The 19,606-nt window shown below is 39.7% G+C and overlaps 1 protein-coding gene across 2 annotated transcripts in view; it reads left to right on the forward strand.

The window, feature by feature from the left end:
* The window catches only part of AGPAT5 (1-acylglycerol-3-phosphate O-acyltransferase 5), a 229,283-nt gene that overhangs the window by 104,922 nt on the left and 104,755 nt on the right, over positions 1–19,606 (forward strand). The window contains exon 4 of one of the 2 annotated variants that reach the window (XM_030198946.1): positions 8,118–8,207. The exons of the other annotated variant lie outside the window; for it this stretch is intronic. Within the exon in view, the coding sequence (XP_030054806.1) occupies positions 8,118–8,207 (90 nt within the window). The remainder of the gene's footprint in view (positions 1–8,117; positions 8,208–19,606) is intronic. 2 annotated transcript variants of the gene reach the window in all.

Raw genomic sequence — 19,606 nt, forward strand, 5'->3', positions numbered from 1 at the left:
CTGTATCTGATATCCTGAAATGACAATGTTAACAAACCTATGTAAGCCACATTGAGCCTGCAAATAGGTGGGAATATGTGGGATACAAATGCAATAAATAATAATAATAAAATAATGACTGGCAAAAACAGATCAGGGAGATCTGTTGAGAAGATGTGGGGAGCAGAGCTCTGCAGGTTGTCGGGTGTTTCTGTGCCCATTATAGGGAAGAGGAAGGCAAAACTTAAGACCTAACCTTCTGGGTCTGGTGTACCTCCCAGGATGGTTCAGTCCACTTAGACTTGGATGCAGCTCAGCTGTATTCCAATAAACTGGCAACTTTGGGTGTCCCAAGAGGCTTCGTGGGGAGCATTTTGGAAAAGGTGTCTCTGAACCCCATAATGCTGTACTGCTGCAACCTAGAAATTATTCTGTCAGTTGGTCAGGGAATCAGGCAAGTGCTCTATTGGAGAGTCCGCCATGTAGGGAGCCCCATTTGCGGCATCTTACCTGATAAAAGAGGGGACTTGGAATAAGGGGTGAGAGTTGTTTTGCTTCCCTTGGAACTCAGGCTGAAGCTTCCTTCTTTAAACTGTGGCATTTGTCCGAAAAACCAACTACTGTCACATTAGAAACCCTATGACAAGCCTTACAACTGCAGGACAGCTCTATTCAGGTAACTGCTTCTTATTTCTAGGCTAAAAAAATTGATATTCGTATACAGTTTCTGGGTCAGTCCCAAGTGCAAATACAGCAGACACTGTGTTTGGACCAGCTAGAGAAGCAAGTGACTGATATGCAATCTCTTAATACCATGCAGATTAAGAAGAGGGATATGATTATGAGAAGAATTGGATATTTGGGAAATTATGATAGCCTGAACAACCTACGATGTTTGAGCTTTCCAAAATCTCCACTTATCTCACCTATAATATGGTTTAGCGGTATTTGCGGGACGTATTGGGTTTCCCAACTGATAATCTCCCTCCTATTGTTAGAGCTGTGTATCTTTCACTGCCTTATAGAAACAAGCCTGTTGGTGTGACTCAGGAAAGGCCTCAATAAGATAATTTTAATCTGACTGAGTTCCTAGAGTCATCTTTGGAGCCAATAACAGGAAGATCAACTCTACTGGACACATTTACACTGGAACCAGACTGAAATACTGTTTTGAGACTTTTCCTTTGACACTTAAGTGAGGAATTTTTAAGGTCTCATGTTCATATATTTCCTGACTTGTCCACAAGTACCCAAACTAGGAGGAAGGAATTCTCAGATTGTAAACCAAGATTACTTGCACTATGTGGTACATTCTTGTTAAAATTTGCTTGTTGTTTTTTTGAATTTAGTGGTAAATACTTTCTGTTTTTAGACCCAAAGCATCGTTTAGAATTTTTGACTGCTAGGGAGGTATGTCCAGCGAAAAGAAGTCTCCCATGAGTTATCTTAACTAGTTGTTGATAGTTGCATTAATATCTCATCTCAGAATTATATGTATTTTTTCCTTTGGTTTATATTCATAACTGGTCCCTTTTATTGTGGGCTAAAGTTGGGACTTTATTTCCTATTTAATTACTGGTTGGAATTTATTATCTTATTTTTGTTTGCATTCATGACTGGTTGGATGTTGTAAATTTAAAATGGATGTAAATAAAATTTTTTAAAAACCCTATTTTATGTCTGATCTTCAAGGCCCTGAAGGAAAATGGGCCAGAAATACTTGAACAAGATCTCCTATGTACCTCCAAGATCTCTAAGGTCCTCCTAAAAAGTATCCCTAACCATGCCCTCGCCAAAGGAAATCACATGATATGATACCCACCAATGAGCCTTCTTCAGAGTAGTCCCCAGACTCTGGAATGTACTCCCAAAAAGAGTTTGCCTATAGCTAGATTATCTCTTTGAAAGTCTGGCTGTTCTAAACCTTTTATGGAAGAAGCAATTAACCAGACATTCACACAGACAAAGAGTAGCATTGGCTGCTCTTACTGCAGCAGGACTTGCTTATGATACCTGCACTTTTTATGACTCCATGTGCAATATTTTTTCCTTAAGCTAGTCAAGTTTATCAATCTCTTGATACTCTGTGCCTATATGCTCTACTTAGTCTCTGTGCTGTCTGTTAAGATGGTTTAATGTGTGTTGTGTTGACATTGGAAGTAGCATACTAATGTTATAGTGTGTGCTGCTGTTTGAATGCTTATTTACTGCTTGAATCATGTGGGTTATTCTTGCTGTACACAGCCTTGGGGGAATGCCTTCAAAAAGGCAATAAATAAATCCTAATATCTAACTAACTAAATAAACATTTAGGAAATTTGATGAGCATAGAGACATTTCAAATCAATTCTGTGGAACTGATAGCACACTCCTTTCTGATCAGTTCTGATTCCAATGGACAGGCCATGTGGTAATATTTTTAATATTAACAAATGAGGGAAGACCATATTCTTTGGATTATGTCTTAGAGGTAGCACACATACACAATTTCATGGTTCTAAGTCACAGGCCACATAAATTCCTGACAAGTAGGCTATCTAGTGGACAGACTCAAGCAGAGTTTTCTAACATCACTAGTGGTTGGTTGATCCAGAAGTGGTTCAGTCTATCTTCTAACAGTGGAGACCTCCTCAAACTTGTTTGCCAGTAACAAAAACACAAAGCTGCCTCGAGTAACGGGGGTAGTTATATCCAAATCTTGCACAATATGTACTTGACATAGATGGGCTGATTCTACTTTATGCATATCCTTCCATACCTGTTAAAATCAAAACTCTACAGAAGTTCCAGTAAAGCCAAGTCTGTTTCCTTATAGTACTGCCTAGAAGTTGAGAAAACTGCTTTGTATTATTTAAGAAATTATAATAATCTCCATTCAAGCTGAGATTGTTTCTAGCATTAATGAAGAATCAAAGCATTCTCTTGCATCCAAATTGCAAATCACTGGCTTCTTTTGGGATTGCCAGCTCTAATCCTAGACATCCTGCTGGCAGAAAGAAAACATTTAACATTCCATGAAACTGTCCTATACCATCAATTGTAGCAGGTTTGCATATGCTGTTATATACAGGTTAAAGTTCCCTTTAAAGGTCTACCAAATAACCATATTTAAATGCCCAAGGCTGGCCCAGCCATTAAGCAGACTAGACATCCAACTAGGGGGCAGACTTTGGAGGGGGGGGGGCAACAATGCAGCACTCTTTAAAGCTGCTGTGAGGAACAGGCCTGAAGGCCAGCCATGTCTCTGCTCTTCTGACAGGCTAGGCTCCCAGCTTGGTTGCAGTGGTGGGGAGGTGAAGAGGAGAGAGATGGTGGACACTTTGGGGGAGGTAATAAAAGAGAAAGATGCTGGATACCTAGGGAAAGGGGGAAAAAAAGAAATGCTAGGTACTTGAGGGAAGGGGAAGAAGGAGAGATTCTGGACACCAGAGGGGGAACAAAGAAGGGGAGATGCATTAAAAATAGGGTTGCCATTTTGTTGCCTCATTTAGTTAAAATCAATTTAACTGTCATATTTTGCATAAACTGCAGATGATACAATAATTTAGAAGATAGACCTAAATAAGAAATGTTACAGTTGATAGTATTATAGCCTGGACTAGGTCATAGAATATCCTGTGAAAGAATAAACTTTAATCTGCTGAATCAATCTTAATGTGAAATATTTCTTACATGCAGCCCCATTAACATGTAACATCATTGTTCGAGATTAATTTTTGGGCAGGCTGGATGGGCCATACAGGTCTTTATCTGCTGTCCTAAGTTAATTGAAGATGGTTAGAAGTCATCCATGCTCTCATCTGGTCAAAACAAATATCCATTAAGTAGCCCTGAGCTTGGGAGTCACCCAGTTGTATGCGCGAGTCAATGTTGATGAAAAAAGAAACTATGGTAGAGGGAATCCAAAGTACAACAAAAGAACACCAAACAAAAAAGTACAAAGGGCCTTCAAGTTAAGGGCGTCGACTCAGAAGTATATTGTTAAAACCTGACACGGTTCATGTTTCAGCCAGGTTGCCTGCATTAAGGGTCTTGCAAATGTGAACAAGCTCAGTTATAGCAGTCCTTCAAAGGAGAATGCCAAATCTCAGGTCATAAAAGCACCTACAAAAATGCACCAAATAGACAAAATTCTCGGTACAAGCTCTGCTCTAGAAAAGCTGAGAAACAATCAATTATAGCAACCCTTCAAAGGAAAATGCCAAATCTGAGGTTCCAAATGCACCAACAAAAGCGCAAATGTGCCAAATAGACAAAACTTTCTCTCGGTACAAACTTTCTAGAGCAGAGCTTGTACTGAGAGAGAGACTTGTCTGTTTGGTGCATTTGCACTTTTGTTGGTGCTTTTATGACCTGATATTTGGCATTCTCCTTTGAAGGGTTGCTATAATTGAACTTGTTCACATTTGCAAGACCCCTGACGCAGGCGTCTCGCCCTAAACATGGACTATGTTGGGTCTTAGCAATACAATGAAAAAAAGTGGGAGGGACATTAAATTAAATATCTGGGTCCAAGATGGCGTCTGAGGCAGAAGTGCCTGCGACCAGCTCCTGAACGCCAATAGTTTTGTTGGCGTATCGGACCTTTCTGGAATCCGGATTGGGGAAAAGAAAGGGGAAGATCTCCGTGCCTACCTCCTCAAGCCGGGTGGATTCTTCCAGTATGCGCCAAGGGACTTCGGATGCGATGGTGGTGCGCACGCCGGGAGCTTCTATGAGCGCTTTGGTGACTCCGACAGGAATGGCGGAACGTAGCTCTGAGGGAAACTCTTTGAGTCCTCCCTCACATACAGCCCCTCCGAGGCCTGTGGGCAGAATGGTGACGCCGGAGGAACAACGCCGCAGGACGCCCGAAGCTGGTTTGCCCTTGACGTTGGCAGTAGGAGGCCCCGTAGCCACCTCTTCTCCAGTGGGGATAGCAGAGCAGCAGGGGAGGACTCAACAAGTCCTCCCCTTGACTGCTGGCGCAGGAGAAGCCCACGGGAGAAGTCGGAGATCAAATCAAGACCGGCTGTAGTTACCCTAGAAAATTTGTGGGATGCTATTCAGGGTCTGAACGCGACCCTGCAACAGATGGCTAAATCTACACAGGAAGAGATGGCGGAGATTAAATCGACTCAAGAAACTTTTTCTACCAAACTAGAAGCATATGACACTAAACTGGAAGCTCTGGACAATGAGGTACAAACTTTGAAAAACTTTTCTTCGTCAGTCTCCAAAGAAAAAATTATTCAATTTAGAAAAATTGAGTATTTAGAAAACCAGTTACGTAGAAACAATTTAAGAATATTGAATTTTCCAAAGACTCCTTTAGTCTCACCCTTGGAGATGTTTAAGAGATACCTGAAGGAAGTATTGCTTATACCAAATGAGAGTATCCCACCATTAACTAGAACACAGTATATTACTGGTATTCGTGAAGTGAGATCCTCTCCACAACTAAATTTAACTGAATTTCTTCAAGATTCACTTGAGTTAATTATGGAAAGAACCACTATGTTAGTGACATTTGCATTCGAGTTGGATCGTAACAACGTCTTCAAATTATATTTTCGCCATATTAATGAAGAATTCTTGCGCTCGAAAGTTCAAATTTTCCCCGATCTATCCAGAGATACTCAGAAAAGGAGAAAGGCCTTCCTACAGCTGAAACCTAGGTTGCTTACTGTGGGAGGGACTTTTCTCCTTAGATATCCTTGTAGATGTATTGTAGTTTATAATTCTCAAACGTATATTTTCTTTGAACCTGAGAAACTTCTGTATTTTATCTCTAGTAAGGAATAGTGTATTAGACCCTAAATATAGCTATGCACCGGCTGTGCTCATAGAAGTATCCTTCTGCTTGTTTAATTTAAGTTTAGTTCTTTGGGTATATAATTTTTCCTTGATCTTGGACCATATTGTGGACTTATGATTGTATAAATTTTTACTTCTCAATATATATTGTGATTATAAATATTTCTTTGTTTTTCTGCAAGTTGTGCTTACGCATGATTGTAAAAAGAAAATTTATAAATAAAAAAAAAAAAAAAAGTGGGAGGATGACCAAGGATTCCAAAGGCTGAGAAGATGTATAATAATTAAAGAATTTTATTAAGGTACTCGACAGAACGTTGTGTTTCAGCCGTTAGGCCTGCATCAGGAGTCTTGTTGTCAAATACCTTGGGAGCTATTGATGAAGACAATTCTCAAAACAAAGAGGGTCTTTAAAAAGACCGTTGTGAAGATAAGAATTCTTGGTGGTCTCGATGGACTACACGCTTGTGGTGCATTACCGCAATGGCAAAAAGTCTTAGCAATAAACTTCTGAGTTGACGCCTTTATAGTAACATAGTAGATGACGGCAGAAAAAGACCTGCACGGTCCATCCAGTCTGCCCAACAAGACAACTCATGTGTGCTACTTTTTGTGTATACCCTACTTTGATTTGTACCTATGCTCTTCAGGACACAGACCGTATAAGTCTGCCCAGCACTATCCCCGCCTCCCAACCACCGGCTCTGGCACAGACCGTATAAGTCTGCTCAGCACTATCCCCGCCTCCCACCACTGGCTCTGGCACAGACCGTATAAGTCTGCCCAGCACTATCCCCGTCTCCCAACCTCCAGTCCCGCCTCCCACCACTGGCTCTGGCACAGACCAGACCGTATAAGTCTGCCCCGCACTATTCCCGCCTCCCAACCTCCAGCCCTGCCTCCCACTACCGGCTCTGCTATCCAATCTTGGTTAAGCTCCTGAGGATCCATTCCTTCTGAACAGGATTCCTTTATGTTTATCCCACGCATGTTTGAATTCCGTTACTGTTTTCATCTCCACCACCTCCCGCGGGAGGGCATTCCAAGCATCTACCACTCTCTCCATGAAGAAATACTTCCTGATATTTTTCTTGAGTCTGCCCTCCTTATCTTGAAGGACCTTTGTACTTTTTTGTTTGGTGTTGATTAAAAAAAAAAAAAAAAGCATTATTACTGACAAGTGTACTCCACAGACAGCAGGATTGATCAGTCACACAGTGCCTCGTACCTCCTCAAGAGCTACATTTGTCCTTGAACTATGGAACTGAGGAGACCACTGGACATGGCTATGCAGCTCAGACCTTTACATTAGTTCTGAGCTCTGGGTGTTCTGTTCCATCTTAGTTCTGTCACCCACTTGCATGATTAATTCTGCTGCCTATGGAGAGCTGCTTGGGTAAGTCACTTAACCCTCCTAACCCTCCGTTGCCTCAGGTATAAACTTAGGGTTAAGTTACTAAAGCTTAGCATGCATTAGATGTTGCACATCCTATTTTATACCTATGGACCATGTGACACTTAGCATATGCTAATGTTCATTAGCATGCTAAACTTCAGTAAAAGGGCCCCTTAGATTGTTAGCCTGGGGACAGGAACATACTTAGTATGTCACTCACCTTGAGCTCCTACTGAAAAGGTGTGCTCTAAATCCAAACAATTGTTAAAGCTAAGCAACTTTGCTCATTGTTAAGTTTAATTCTAAGGGATGTGTTTTTCTTTCTTTTAACATTTCAGATGCTTATGATTTGAATGCAAAACACTATACATAGGGGCTTATTTTCAAAGCACTTAGACTTATGAAGTTACATAGTAACTTATTGAACATTGTAAGACTAAATGCTTTGAAAATACGCCTTGTAGAGATGTTCTCCTACACATATGGCCTGTTCGGTCTGTCCATTCACTCTAACCACTATGCTTTATAAGCCATTTCTAGAATGTATAAATATTTTTTGGACAATGTTGATTTTAGGAAGCAATGAACACTTCTGATTAGATTTAAAAGTATGTTTTATGCCATTAGGAGCAAAAGAATAGGCTGTTCAAGTTCCATTCACTGTCTAACCATCTTTTTAAAGACTGGCCCTTTTGGGAGATATTAATATTGTACACAGCTACATTTTACAGAAGTACCAATATGAATTTGAGTGTTTCAATATATTTTGTGAAGAGTGGTTATGGGCAAAATTGAGGGAGGCAGAAGACCATTAATTTTTATTCTAATACATCCATTATCGATATATTTAATTAAAACTTTATGTGTTTTTTCTTATTGACTATTGATGTAATATGTAACAAATATTTCTTGAAGATAAAATATCTTTGTCTTTTTTATGTGAAAGCATGGAGGAATATATGTAAAGCGAAGTGCCAAATTTAATGAGAAAGCCATGAGAGACAAACTGCTGGCTCAAGTGAAAACAAAGGCGTCGGTAAGGTTTTCATGTTGCTATTTCTTTAAGTTATCAATTGTCATATTCATTGGGTTTTATAATAAAAAGAATTGGTCATCTTTTCTTTCAGGTGAGCGTGATAATTTTGATTGTGTTTGCACTGCCATGCAGGGTGTTCTGATTCAGTTCCCTTGTCCAGGGTCAGTTATGTGCATCTCAAAAGTAGGGCTGTTGATGGGTTATTGTGGTCATCTGTATTACATAGTAACATAGTAAATGACTGCAGATAAAGACCTTTACGGTCCATCCAGTCTGCCCAACAAGATAAACTCATTTTACATGGTATTTGATACTTTATATGTATACCCGAGTTTGATTTGTCCTTGCCATTCTCAGGGTACAGACCGTAGAAGTGTGCCCAACACTCTTCTTGTACCAAGTTCTGAAGCTAACGTCGAAGCCCCTTAAAATTTACACTCCAGCCCATCCCTATCTATTCAGTCACAATCAGGGCGTAGACCATAGAAGTCTGCCCAGCGCTAGTTTTGTTTCCCAATTACCGGCGTCGCCACCTAATCTCCGCTAAGATTCAGCGGATCCATTCCTTCAAAACAGGATTCCTTTGTGTTTATCCCACGCATGTTTGAATTCCATTACCGTTTTCATTTCTATCACCTCCCGCGGGAGGGCATTCCACATGTTCACCACCCTCTCCGTGAAAGAAATACTTCCTGACATTACTCCTGAGTCTGTCCCCTTTCAACCTCAATTCATGTCTTCTAGTTCTACTGCCTTCCCATCTCCGGAAAAGGTTCGTTTGCGGATTAATACCTTTCAAATATTTGAACGTCTGCATCATGTCACCCCTGTTTCTCCTTTCTTCCATGGTATACATGTTCAGGTCAGCAAGTCTCTCCTTGTATGGTTTGCAACGCAAATCCCATACCATTTTTGTAGCTTTTCTTTGCACCGTTTCCAGTCTTTTTACATCTTTAGCAAGATATGGCCTCCAAAACTGAACACAATATTCCAAATGGGGCCTCACCAACGACTTGTAGAGGGGCATCAACACCTCCTTTCTTCTGCTGGTTATGCCCCTCTCTACGCAGCCTAGCATCTTTCTGGCCATGGCCGTCGCCTTATCGCATTGTTTCTTCACCTTAAGATCCTCAGACACCAACACCCCAAGGTCTCTCTCCTGAGTTGAGCTAACTAATCTCTCTCCTCCTATTTGATATCTCTCTTTCGGTTTTCTGCACCCCAAGTGCATCACTCTGCACTTCTTGGCATTAAATTTTAACTTAGATACTACATGAAAAACCTCTATACCATATTTAATATTATACCTAAAAAACCTATGTAACTGCCAGACCCTCGACCATTCTTCTAAGGGTTGGAGATCCCTTCTTATCGTTTCTACTCCCTCCAGGGTATCCACTCTATTGGCTATTTTTGTGTCATCCGCAAGAAGGCTCTCCTTTCCTTCCAACCCTTCAGCAGTATCTCCCACAAATATATTAAACAGAATAGGCCCCAGCACCAATCCCTGAGGAACTCCACTGCTCACCTTCCTTTCCTCAGAGCAGATTCCATTTACCCACTACCCTCTGCCACCTGTCGGTCAACCAGTTTCCTATCCAGTTCACCACTTTCGGCCCTAATTTCAACCCTTTCAGCTTATTCTCTTCTGTGGGGGACTGTATCAAACGCTTTGCTGAAATCCAAGTAGATTACATCTAGCGCATGTCCTTTAGTCAGAGAAGTCAATAAGATTCGTTTGGCAGGATTTTCCTTTGGTAAAGCCATGTTGCCTCAGGTCCTGTAACCCGTTGGCTTCTAAAAAATTAACTATCCTTTCTTTCAGCAGTGACTCCATTATTTTTCCTACCACCGACGTGAGACTTACCGGTCTGTAGTTTCCCTCTTCTTCCCTGTCTCCATTTTTGTGAAGAGGGACCACATCAGCATGTCTCCAAACCCGCGGAACCTCTCCCGTCTTGAAAGATCTATTAAATAAATCTTTAAGAGGTCCCGCCAGAACATTTCTGAGCTCCCTCAGTATCCTGGGATGTATCCCATCTGGCCCCATAGCTTTGTCCACCTTCAGATTCTCTGGCTGTTATAAACTCTTTCTTCTGTAAACGGCGCAGTATCCACTCCATTCCCAGATGTTATTTCGGCAGCCAACCGCGGTCCTTCTCCAGGATTTTCCTCAGTGAACACCGAAGAGAAATAATTGTTTAGCACGTTCGCTTTATCTTCATCACTCTCAACATAGCCATTCTCATTATCTTTCAGTCTCACAATTCCATTCCTATATTTTCTTCTTTCTCCAATATATCTGAAAAAGGTCTTGTCACCTCTTTACAGCTTTAGCCATTTTTTCTTCCGCTCGCGCTTTTGCTAGCCGTATTTCCCTCTTTGCTTCTTTTACTCCGATAATCTTTTCCGTGATCCTCTTGTTGCATTCTTTTGTATTTCTTGAACAAAGCCACTTTTGCTCTTATTTTTTCAGCTACTTGTTTGGAGAACCATATAGGCTTCCTGCTTCTCTTGTTTTTGTTTTCTTTCCTCACATAAAGATCAGTCGCCATATTTATAGCAGCCTTTAGCTTGGATCACTGTTTTTCCACATCTCCTATGCCTTCCCACGCCAACAGCTCCTTCAGGTATCCCCCATTTTATCAAAATCAGTACGTCTGAAATCCAGTACTTTGTGTTTTGTGCGTCCGCACTCCGCCTTTATATCAAACCATTGGCCAACAAAATGAGCTGGGATGTAAGAAATATAATATCAGAAGATATGTCTAATAAAATACTAGGCCTGCTGTTTCCATCTATCAGCAAATAGGGTTAAAGCTAATTTTAACAGATTAATACCAGCTTTTAAAATTTGTAGGAAAAATGCAGTTTCTGTGTCAGAATGGGTTGGAGAAACAGTTTCTAATTAACTGCAAAATTTAATGGCTGTTCATTTTCTTGAAAACAAGTTTATGAATATTATCCAACATTTAGAAGTGGTCGAAGCTTCAGGTATGAAGGTTAGGGAAACCAACTTTTCAAATGTGAGAGATCACATATTAACATAGAAAGTCTGAGAAACCAGAGAATGTGGTTTGACACAAGACTTTTGCAATTTATTAATTTTCCAAAGCTGTCCAGTCACATGTATATCAGTATTTGATGGGGATATATTTCCCATTATGTGAAGAAAGTGACTGGTCTCAGCCTTTGGGGTCTGAATTATTATTTAATTTGCTAAATCTGATACACACTTTAGAGAAAGCAGATGATGTGTCTGTTAAGCCTGCAAACCTAATTTAAAATATTCTTTGGGCTGGAAGGGGGACTGGGTCTTAAGTTTCTCAGCCTTATTTGGATCTGGTATAACACAATACTTTTCTCACTCATGCCACGGGTCACACCCTTGATCTTGTTAGTAATCCAAACCCATGTTACATCCTCTCTGCTGCATCTGCTACACCTCTCTCATGGTCTGATGATTATCTGGTTTCACTTACTCTTTCTATCATACCTGTTCAATGTTCACAGCGCCCCGCCATCTCTCTCATGTTGTCTGGGATGCCTTAATCTTACCACACTTGCTCCTCTTATCTTTTATTTCGCTTAGGAATTCTGTGAGCCAACTCACTCCCCTGCAACTGGTGCAGAGTACTTTTGGATTACATCACCCTGTATCATCATGAGATTCAACTTTTGAAGGATCAGGCTTGGCAAACTGAAAGACAGAGACACAATAAGACATTGATCCACTTGTAACACTGTAGGGTTGTTCAATGATTCTACAGTGTTAAACTTAAGAAAGCTCGATGCCTCTACTGTCAGCATATGTTTACAAAGGCTGTTAATCGTTGGCAGAAACTATTTATGATTGTCTCTGTCTTTTCTGAAGCTCCGAGCTCCCTAACTGCTGATAAACTAACCCATTCTTTTACCTCCAAGATTGAAGCTCTCCGTGCTTCTCTGAACATTGATCTTTCATTGCTAGTGTGTCCCCTTCACCTTCATTTTCGGTCCCATCTCTCTTCCTCCCCCCCCCCCCCCCGTCTTATCCTTCAGTATCAACTCCATTATTTTTCCTACCACTGATGTGAGGCTTACAGTTTACATTTCTTGTCCTTGCCCACAGAGCAATTTTATACTTGCAGCCCTCCTTATCTGGCATCACTCCTTATTAATCTTGTCTTTTTCACGCCTCCAGTACATTGCTATTATTTATACCACCACCATCTGTGGCTCGGCTCGTCAATATACAACATTCTGCCATTTTTCTTCGTAGCACCTATCCTATTTTTTTTGTTACATTTGTACCCTGTGCTTTCCCACTCATGGCAGGCATCTCCTACCACTAGTTAATCAATTGGAACCTTCACATGCAACATTCAAGAAGGCTTTGAAAACTCATTTCTATAATGAAGTGTTTGGGACGAGCGTAGGTTTGTGAGAGAGTTGATCTATATATGTAGGATTCATATCTCCATCTTTATCTCATCTGACTGACTGCTTTCTGTTTCTCTTATGCTTTTGTATCCAATGATTTGGTGTTCTACTTAACTGAATTTCTGAATTCTAAGCCAATAGCTGGATCCCTTCTTGAATCCTTAAGTTTTGCTTTTTTATTTTGCTGCTAATAAGACTCTTTAGGTTCTTTATCCTGATACTTCAGTGGAAGTTCAACATGGTATAAATGACTTTGAATGTTGTCTTTGTTGTTCCTTTTTCTTTGTGAACTGAAGAATGCAAGGAGTTTTGTGGACAGGACAGGTCCTTTCATTCTTTGTTTCTGTTTTATTCTAAGCTATTGACTTTTGTATATTCCGCTTTTTCTTGCTAGGTTGCACTTTTTAGCATACTGCAAACATAAATAAAATATTGCAAAACTTTTTTTGTCATAACTAGATTTCTTAGTACAATGTTAGAGTTTTTCTTGATTCAAGAAAGCATATATTGTATTTTCATTAACTTTGCTAATGCTAAAGGTACAGTAGAGTTCCACCTAATGAATTTGGTGTTTGAAAGCCATAGTACATTTATATTTTAAGGAAGACCTGTAACCGTCAAGAAAATTAATCATTTGTGTTGTATGACATTTAAAGACTTAACAATTCTGTCTGCAACAAAAATATTTCTTGATAACTTTGAAGAATGGTTATTGCTGCCAAATGACTTTTCCCATGACTCCCTCTGAGGGCTGTGGCTTAGTGATTGGTATTACTGTACTTTTACTTGTACTTGATGTAATGTAACTGTCTTATGCCCTATTGACATGGTGCTTGATATATCATCTGACAACATTTGATATATACCAGTTCAGTTTTTAAGTAATATTATACTGTATTAAAAATGTTTTCCCTGGGGTATCTTTAATTGAGTCTTTTTTTGAAAGAGAAGGGATTTTTTCCACCCTTCCTTATTTTTTTTTTCTTTGCAACTTAAGTGTCAGAATGACCCAGGTCTCCCTTTTGATAATGGGCCTTAGTAAATATCTCTTTCCAAATCGGAACTATATGGTCCATTGCTACTTTTGAGTCAGAAGGGGATCATTCCTGCAATGGCAGTTAACTTCCTTTTTCCTCTGGGGTCTAAGCATACTTATAGTGGCAGAGAATTCAAACACACATTGCCTTTACTCTATCCAGCCAATCTATAGGATTTGCATGCGGAATGTAAAGGAGCTACCCATACACGAAATGGTATTTATAGACAACAATTTGGAGGAACTGAAACAAATTTGTGAACCTGGAAGATGTAATAGGCTGAATTGACAAGCTAAAAAGCAGCAAATTTACACCCCAGATTACCGAACAAACTCAAAAATGAAATTGAAGTTACATGTCATTAAAATAGTATACTGTACCTGAAGATTGGAGTGTGGCTTGCAGAAGGTTGGTGACTTGCAGAAGGTTTACCGAAGGAACTGATGGATGTTCTTTCTTTTAATTGTTTGGTGATATCCATGTGTTTCTTATCTTGAACTAAAACAATGGTGGAAGAAAAAGCAGTTCCAAAAGGCACAGGCAAAATAGACGTAAGAGCTTCTAAAAAGGTTATTAGCCAAAAAACAGTCCACAATATAGTAGAGGCAATTTTACTATATTATGGCTTGTCTTTTGGCTAAAAACGTTTTTGAATGTCTTACTTCTATTTTGCCTTTGCCTTTGGAACTGCTTTTTCTTCCACCTTTGTTTTTGTTCTTTGACTTTCTTGTGAAAGGTTTGCAGACCCTTTTTCTTTCTTTCTTTCTTTCTTTCTTTCTTTCTTTCTTTCTTTCTTTCTTTCTTTCTTTCTTTCTTTCTTTCTTTCTTTTCCATTTTATTTGGCATTTTCTTATTGTTTTATGAATATGTAAACTACACTGACTTGGTTGACAGAGTGGTATATCAAATGCTTTTAAACTATTAAACGTAACATCAATTTTTAAAGAAGGTTCCAGGGGTGATCTGAAAAACTGCAGACCAATAAGCCTGACACCAGTCCAGGCAAAATGGTAAAAACTATTATAAAGAACAAAATACAGAACACACACACAAGTTTTGCTTCACCAGTCTGCTATATATTTTTGAAGGTACAAATAAACATTTGAACAAAAGGGAGGCAGTTCATGTAATATATCTAGATTTTCAGAAAGCCTTTGACAATGCTACTTATGAGAAATTCCTGGTACCTATCCAAAAAATGCTCACCAGTGGGTAAGAATGTTAAATGCTAAAATGACATCTAGGGGCTGTAATTGTCTTCTTTTGTATTTTCTTCCAACCAAAAGTTTGAGATTTAAATCTTTGTTTTCTCACTCCTTTTTTTTTCTTAGCTATCTCTTTATGGAATAATTTTCCTGTTGAGTTACACTTAGTGAAAAATTACTGTTCGTTTCGTAAAGCTTTGAAAACTTATTTGTATAGTGATTTATAAATTTGATGTAATTAATTTTAATTTTTTTTCTTTTTTGTAATTCTTGATGTTTTGTATCAGTACTTAGTCTGCTTTATGTAACGCCTCGAATCTCAAATGAGAAAATTGATGACTACTACTACTACTACTACTTAGCATTTCTATAGCGCTGCCAGGGTTACGCAGCGCTGTACAAGTTTAAACATGGGGAAGGACAGTCCCTGCTCAAGAGAGCTTACAATCTAAAGGAGAAACAAGTCCTTCATAACATAACATAACTGAGGAAATTATAAATTATCTGACTATGGGAACTATGTGTGATGTGATCTAATTTGCAGATAACACAAAACTATTCAAAGTTGTTAAATCATATGTAGAATATGAGAAATTGTAGGGGGGCATTAGGAGACTGAGCATCCAAATGATAGATGAGATATAATATGGATAGATGCAAAGTGATGCACACTGGGGAATCTTAAACCAAATTATAGCTACACTATGCTAGGTTCCACATTAGGAATTACCATCCAGGAAAAAGGCCTAAGTGACATTGAGAGGCATTTTCGATATGACGTCTAAGTCTGACTTTGGAGGTTTTGCAAAAAACTTCCAAAATCTAAATAGGAAAGAAGATCATTTTCGAAAAAGAAAATGTCTATCTTTTTTTTTTCAAAAATACTGTTTTGTGATTTGGACTTTTTTTTGGTCCATTTTCGAAAAACAAAACAAAAAACAAATGTCCAAGTGCAAAACGCACAAAATGAAGCCATTGGGATGTAGGAGGAGCCAGCATTTTTAGTAGACTGGTCCTCCTGACATCCCAAGACAGCAATAGGGCACCCTAGGGGGCACTGCAGTGGACTTCATAAAAAGCTCCCAGGTACACATCTCACCATTGCTCCCTTACTTTGTCTGCTGAGCCCCCCCAAAACCCACCACCCCCAACTGTGTACACCACTACCATAGATCTTATGGGTGAAGGGGGAACCTGTATGTGGGTACAGTGAGTTTCTGGTGAGTTTTAGAGAGCTCACAGTTTCCACCACAAGTGTAACAGGTAGGGGGAGGTAGGAGCCTGGGTCCATCTATCTGCAGTTCACTGCACCACTACTAGACTACTCCAGAGACCTGCATGCTATTCTAATGGACCTGAGTATAACATCTGAAGTTGGCATAGAGGTTGGCAAGTAATGTTTTTCATCACATTTGGGGGGGAGGGGGGTTAGTGACCACTGGGGGAATAAGGGAGGTCACCCCTGATTCCCTTCAGTGGTCATCTGGTTATTTAGGGTACCTTTTTGTGCCTTATTCTTTATAAAAACAGGTCTAGCTCAAAACATCTTTGTTTTAGTCCTGGATGTTTTTGTTTTGTTCCATTATTGCTGAAAAATGTCTTGCCCACACTGTCATTCTAGGTGGGTAACAAAAAAAATACACACAATAAAATCATAAAACAATACAATAACATTTGAAACATAACAAATCTACACTGTAAATTCTGCGTTCTCAGTTTGAACAGGTCTGTAATGTATATGATAACTAGGTTTAATTGGCCTGTTATTCAGAAGCACTTAACAGGTAGCTTCTGCTACCCAGATAAATGTCACTGACTAGGGCCACCCAGATAATGCCACTGAAAATCGTTAGACTGCCCAGAGGCTATCTAGATAGTGGCAGTACTCAGCACTTCTATCCTGGTAACTATCTAAACAACTTAAGACCAGAAATATTGCTCTTTTATGTTGTCAAGATAGTTATCTGGATTGCAGCACTGAATATCACTGGAGTTAGCCATATATTTGACATTGAATATCGGGGAATATGTTTAAATACGAGTTTCTCGTAATCTTTTGAATTGTCTAGTTAGCTGTTTCAGACCATAGGTTTGACATAAACTCTCAAAAAGAGTTCTTAAGGAAGCTCTAGGGACATGGATGTGGTTTCTATGTAAAGGACTCTAAACATCATTAACACACTTCAAATTTTTATTTTAGATGACAGCAAATTATTTACTGTGCAGCATGCAATAACATATATCTTTTATCAAGAAAAAATGTCTTAGTATGCTGAATAATGGGAGCTAGTTCTATACATTGCACAGCAAGTGGCAACACCCATTGTTTTAGCAATATTTGTTTAGTTAGACGTAAAGCAATTATGATTTTTTTTATATACCCTGTTAGCAGAGGAGTCAGCTCTGTGGGTGCTGTGGTTGCTTGAGCACCCCCAATATTGAACAAACTCCTTGGCTGAGTCCAGAGAGAGAGAATTTCCATTGGGTTATCACCACAATAATTTTGAAAAGTTGTTTTCCTTGCCTGTTAGTAGTGTTTTCTTTTGTATGGGACTTAAGTGATACATACTGATACTACTCAGGATACTTACCTTATTCATAAAATATATTTCTTGTACTGTTATATTCTATTAAATTTGCATGTTTATTTTATATTTCCTAATTGGATATTCAGAGCCATTAGGGATTCATAAGTACATAAGTATTGCCACACTGGGACAGACCAAAGGTCCATCAAGCCCAGCATCCTGTTTCCAACAGTGGCCAATCTAGGTCACAAATACCTGGCAAGATCCCAAAAAAGCTCAATACATTTTATGCTGCTTATCCCAGAAATAAGCAGTGGATTTTCCCCATCCTGGTTAAAGTGGGGCCCATCCTTTCGGAATAGGCTTCCCCTTCCCCGGAATGTTGCCCAGTTCCTAGCAAATCTAAAACCCTCCTCCCTGCACTATTGTCTCATCCACACATTGAGACTCCAGAGCTCTGCCTATTTCTGGGTCCTGTGCGTGGAACAGGTAGCACTTCAGAAAATGCTACCCTAGAGTTTCTGGATTTGAGCTTTCTACCTTAGAGCCTAAATTTGGCTTCCAGAACCTCTCTACCACATTTTCCTATGTCATTGGTACCCACATGTACAAAGACAGCCAACTCCTCCACAGCACTTTCTAAAATCCTATCTAGGTGACAAGTGAGGTCTGCCACCTTCGCACTAGTCAGGCAAGTGACCAGGTGATCCTCATGTCCACCAGCCACCAAGCTGTCTACATGCCTAATAATCGAATCACCGACTACAACAACTGTCCTAACCCTTCCCACCTAGGCAGTAGATCCTGGAGACACATCCGTGGTTTGAGAAGTTATTGCGTTCCCTGGTGTACTGGTCCTGTCTACAAGATTACTTCCAGCTGCACCAGGATGATGCTCTCCTTTAAGAAGGCTTCCCTTCTCCAAGGCAGCACAGGGGCTGCCAGATTGGAGGTGCGACTTCTCTACAACGTCCCTGTAGGCCTCCTCTATGTACCTCTGTGTCTTCCTCAGCTCCTCCAAATCTGCTACTCTAGCCTCAAGAGAACGGACTTGTTCTCTGAGAGCTAGAAGCTCTTTGCATCAAGCACACACATATGATATCTCACCAAATGGCAGATAATCATGCAGTGTGACAAACCAAATGGCAGATAATCATGCAGTGTGACAAAATGCATAAGACTGGATAGCACCCCTCTCGCTGCTGGACCACTGTCTGCATCTTATTATTATAGAGTTGTTTAATTAAAACTTCTTAAGGTACTATGGATATTATTTGAATCTAATGAGCCCTATGACTGGTGTAATTTGTAATTTATTTAGGGTTTGCTTCTTAGAAACGAATTAAATGTAATTAAACCTAATAAAAATTGAAAATTCCCCTCTTGTCTTAATTAGAATAATTGACTATAAATGAAGAGTTGAGCTAGCGGTGGTTGGGAATGAGGACTGAACTGGGCCCTTCTGTGCCTTTTAGAGACTATCTGTTAATGCTGTAGCAGAAACTTCCAAGTTTTAAAACTGTGGGGAAAAGAATATGGAGACTAGCTAATAAAGTTTGCTTGCTTTTTTATTATTTTAAAATTCTAACCATGTTTGTCAGTATCCTGCAATTCCTCTTTTAAACCCTAATCTTTAAGCTGTGGCAGAAACTTCAAGTTTTAAAATTATGGGGAAAAGTGCATGAAGAGTAGCTAATAAAGTTTGCTTGCTTTTTTTTTTGTTTAATTTTAAAATTCTGTGTTTATCAATATCCTACAATTCCTCTTTTAAACTCTAATCTTTAAATTACGAAGCTCAGAATAAAATAGTGTCACTGTTAGAATTCTGCTAGTCAGACAGGGAAATGCTTGGAACTGCTCCTGATTGGTCCGTCAGGGGCTCAGCTGATGTCAGTCTGATGTACTTAAGCTCACCTTTCCCTACAACCCCTGCTTTGGCATTACTTCAATTCTTCTGAAGCCTTACCTTTGCTTTGTCTGAGCTATTAGCTCTGTGCTTGCGTGGAGTTATTACTCCTTTCCTTGCTTGCAGTTTCTGTTGCTCTGTCTCTGTCTGCTGGCTGCTGCCTGCGTGCGTCTAATTACCTCTCTCACTGCATCTTGGTTTCTCTGTTTGGCTGTGGTGCTGTGTGGTGAGTTCCTACCTCGTTCTGTTCCACTCTGTTTGTTTTGCTTCCCCTTCCTTTGGAGTTCCCTTTGTGCCGTGT

This window comes from Microcaecilia unicolor, chromosome 3, assembly GCF_901765095.1.
Source record: "Microcaecilia unicolor chromosome 3, aMicUni1.1, whole genome shotgun sequence".
Lineage (NCBI taxonomy): Eukaryota > Metazoa > Chordata > Amphibia > Gymnophiona > Siphonopidae > Microcaecilia > Microcaecilia unicolor.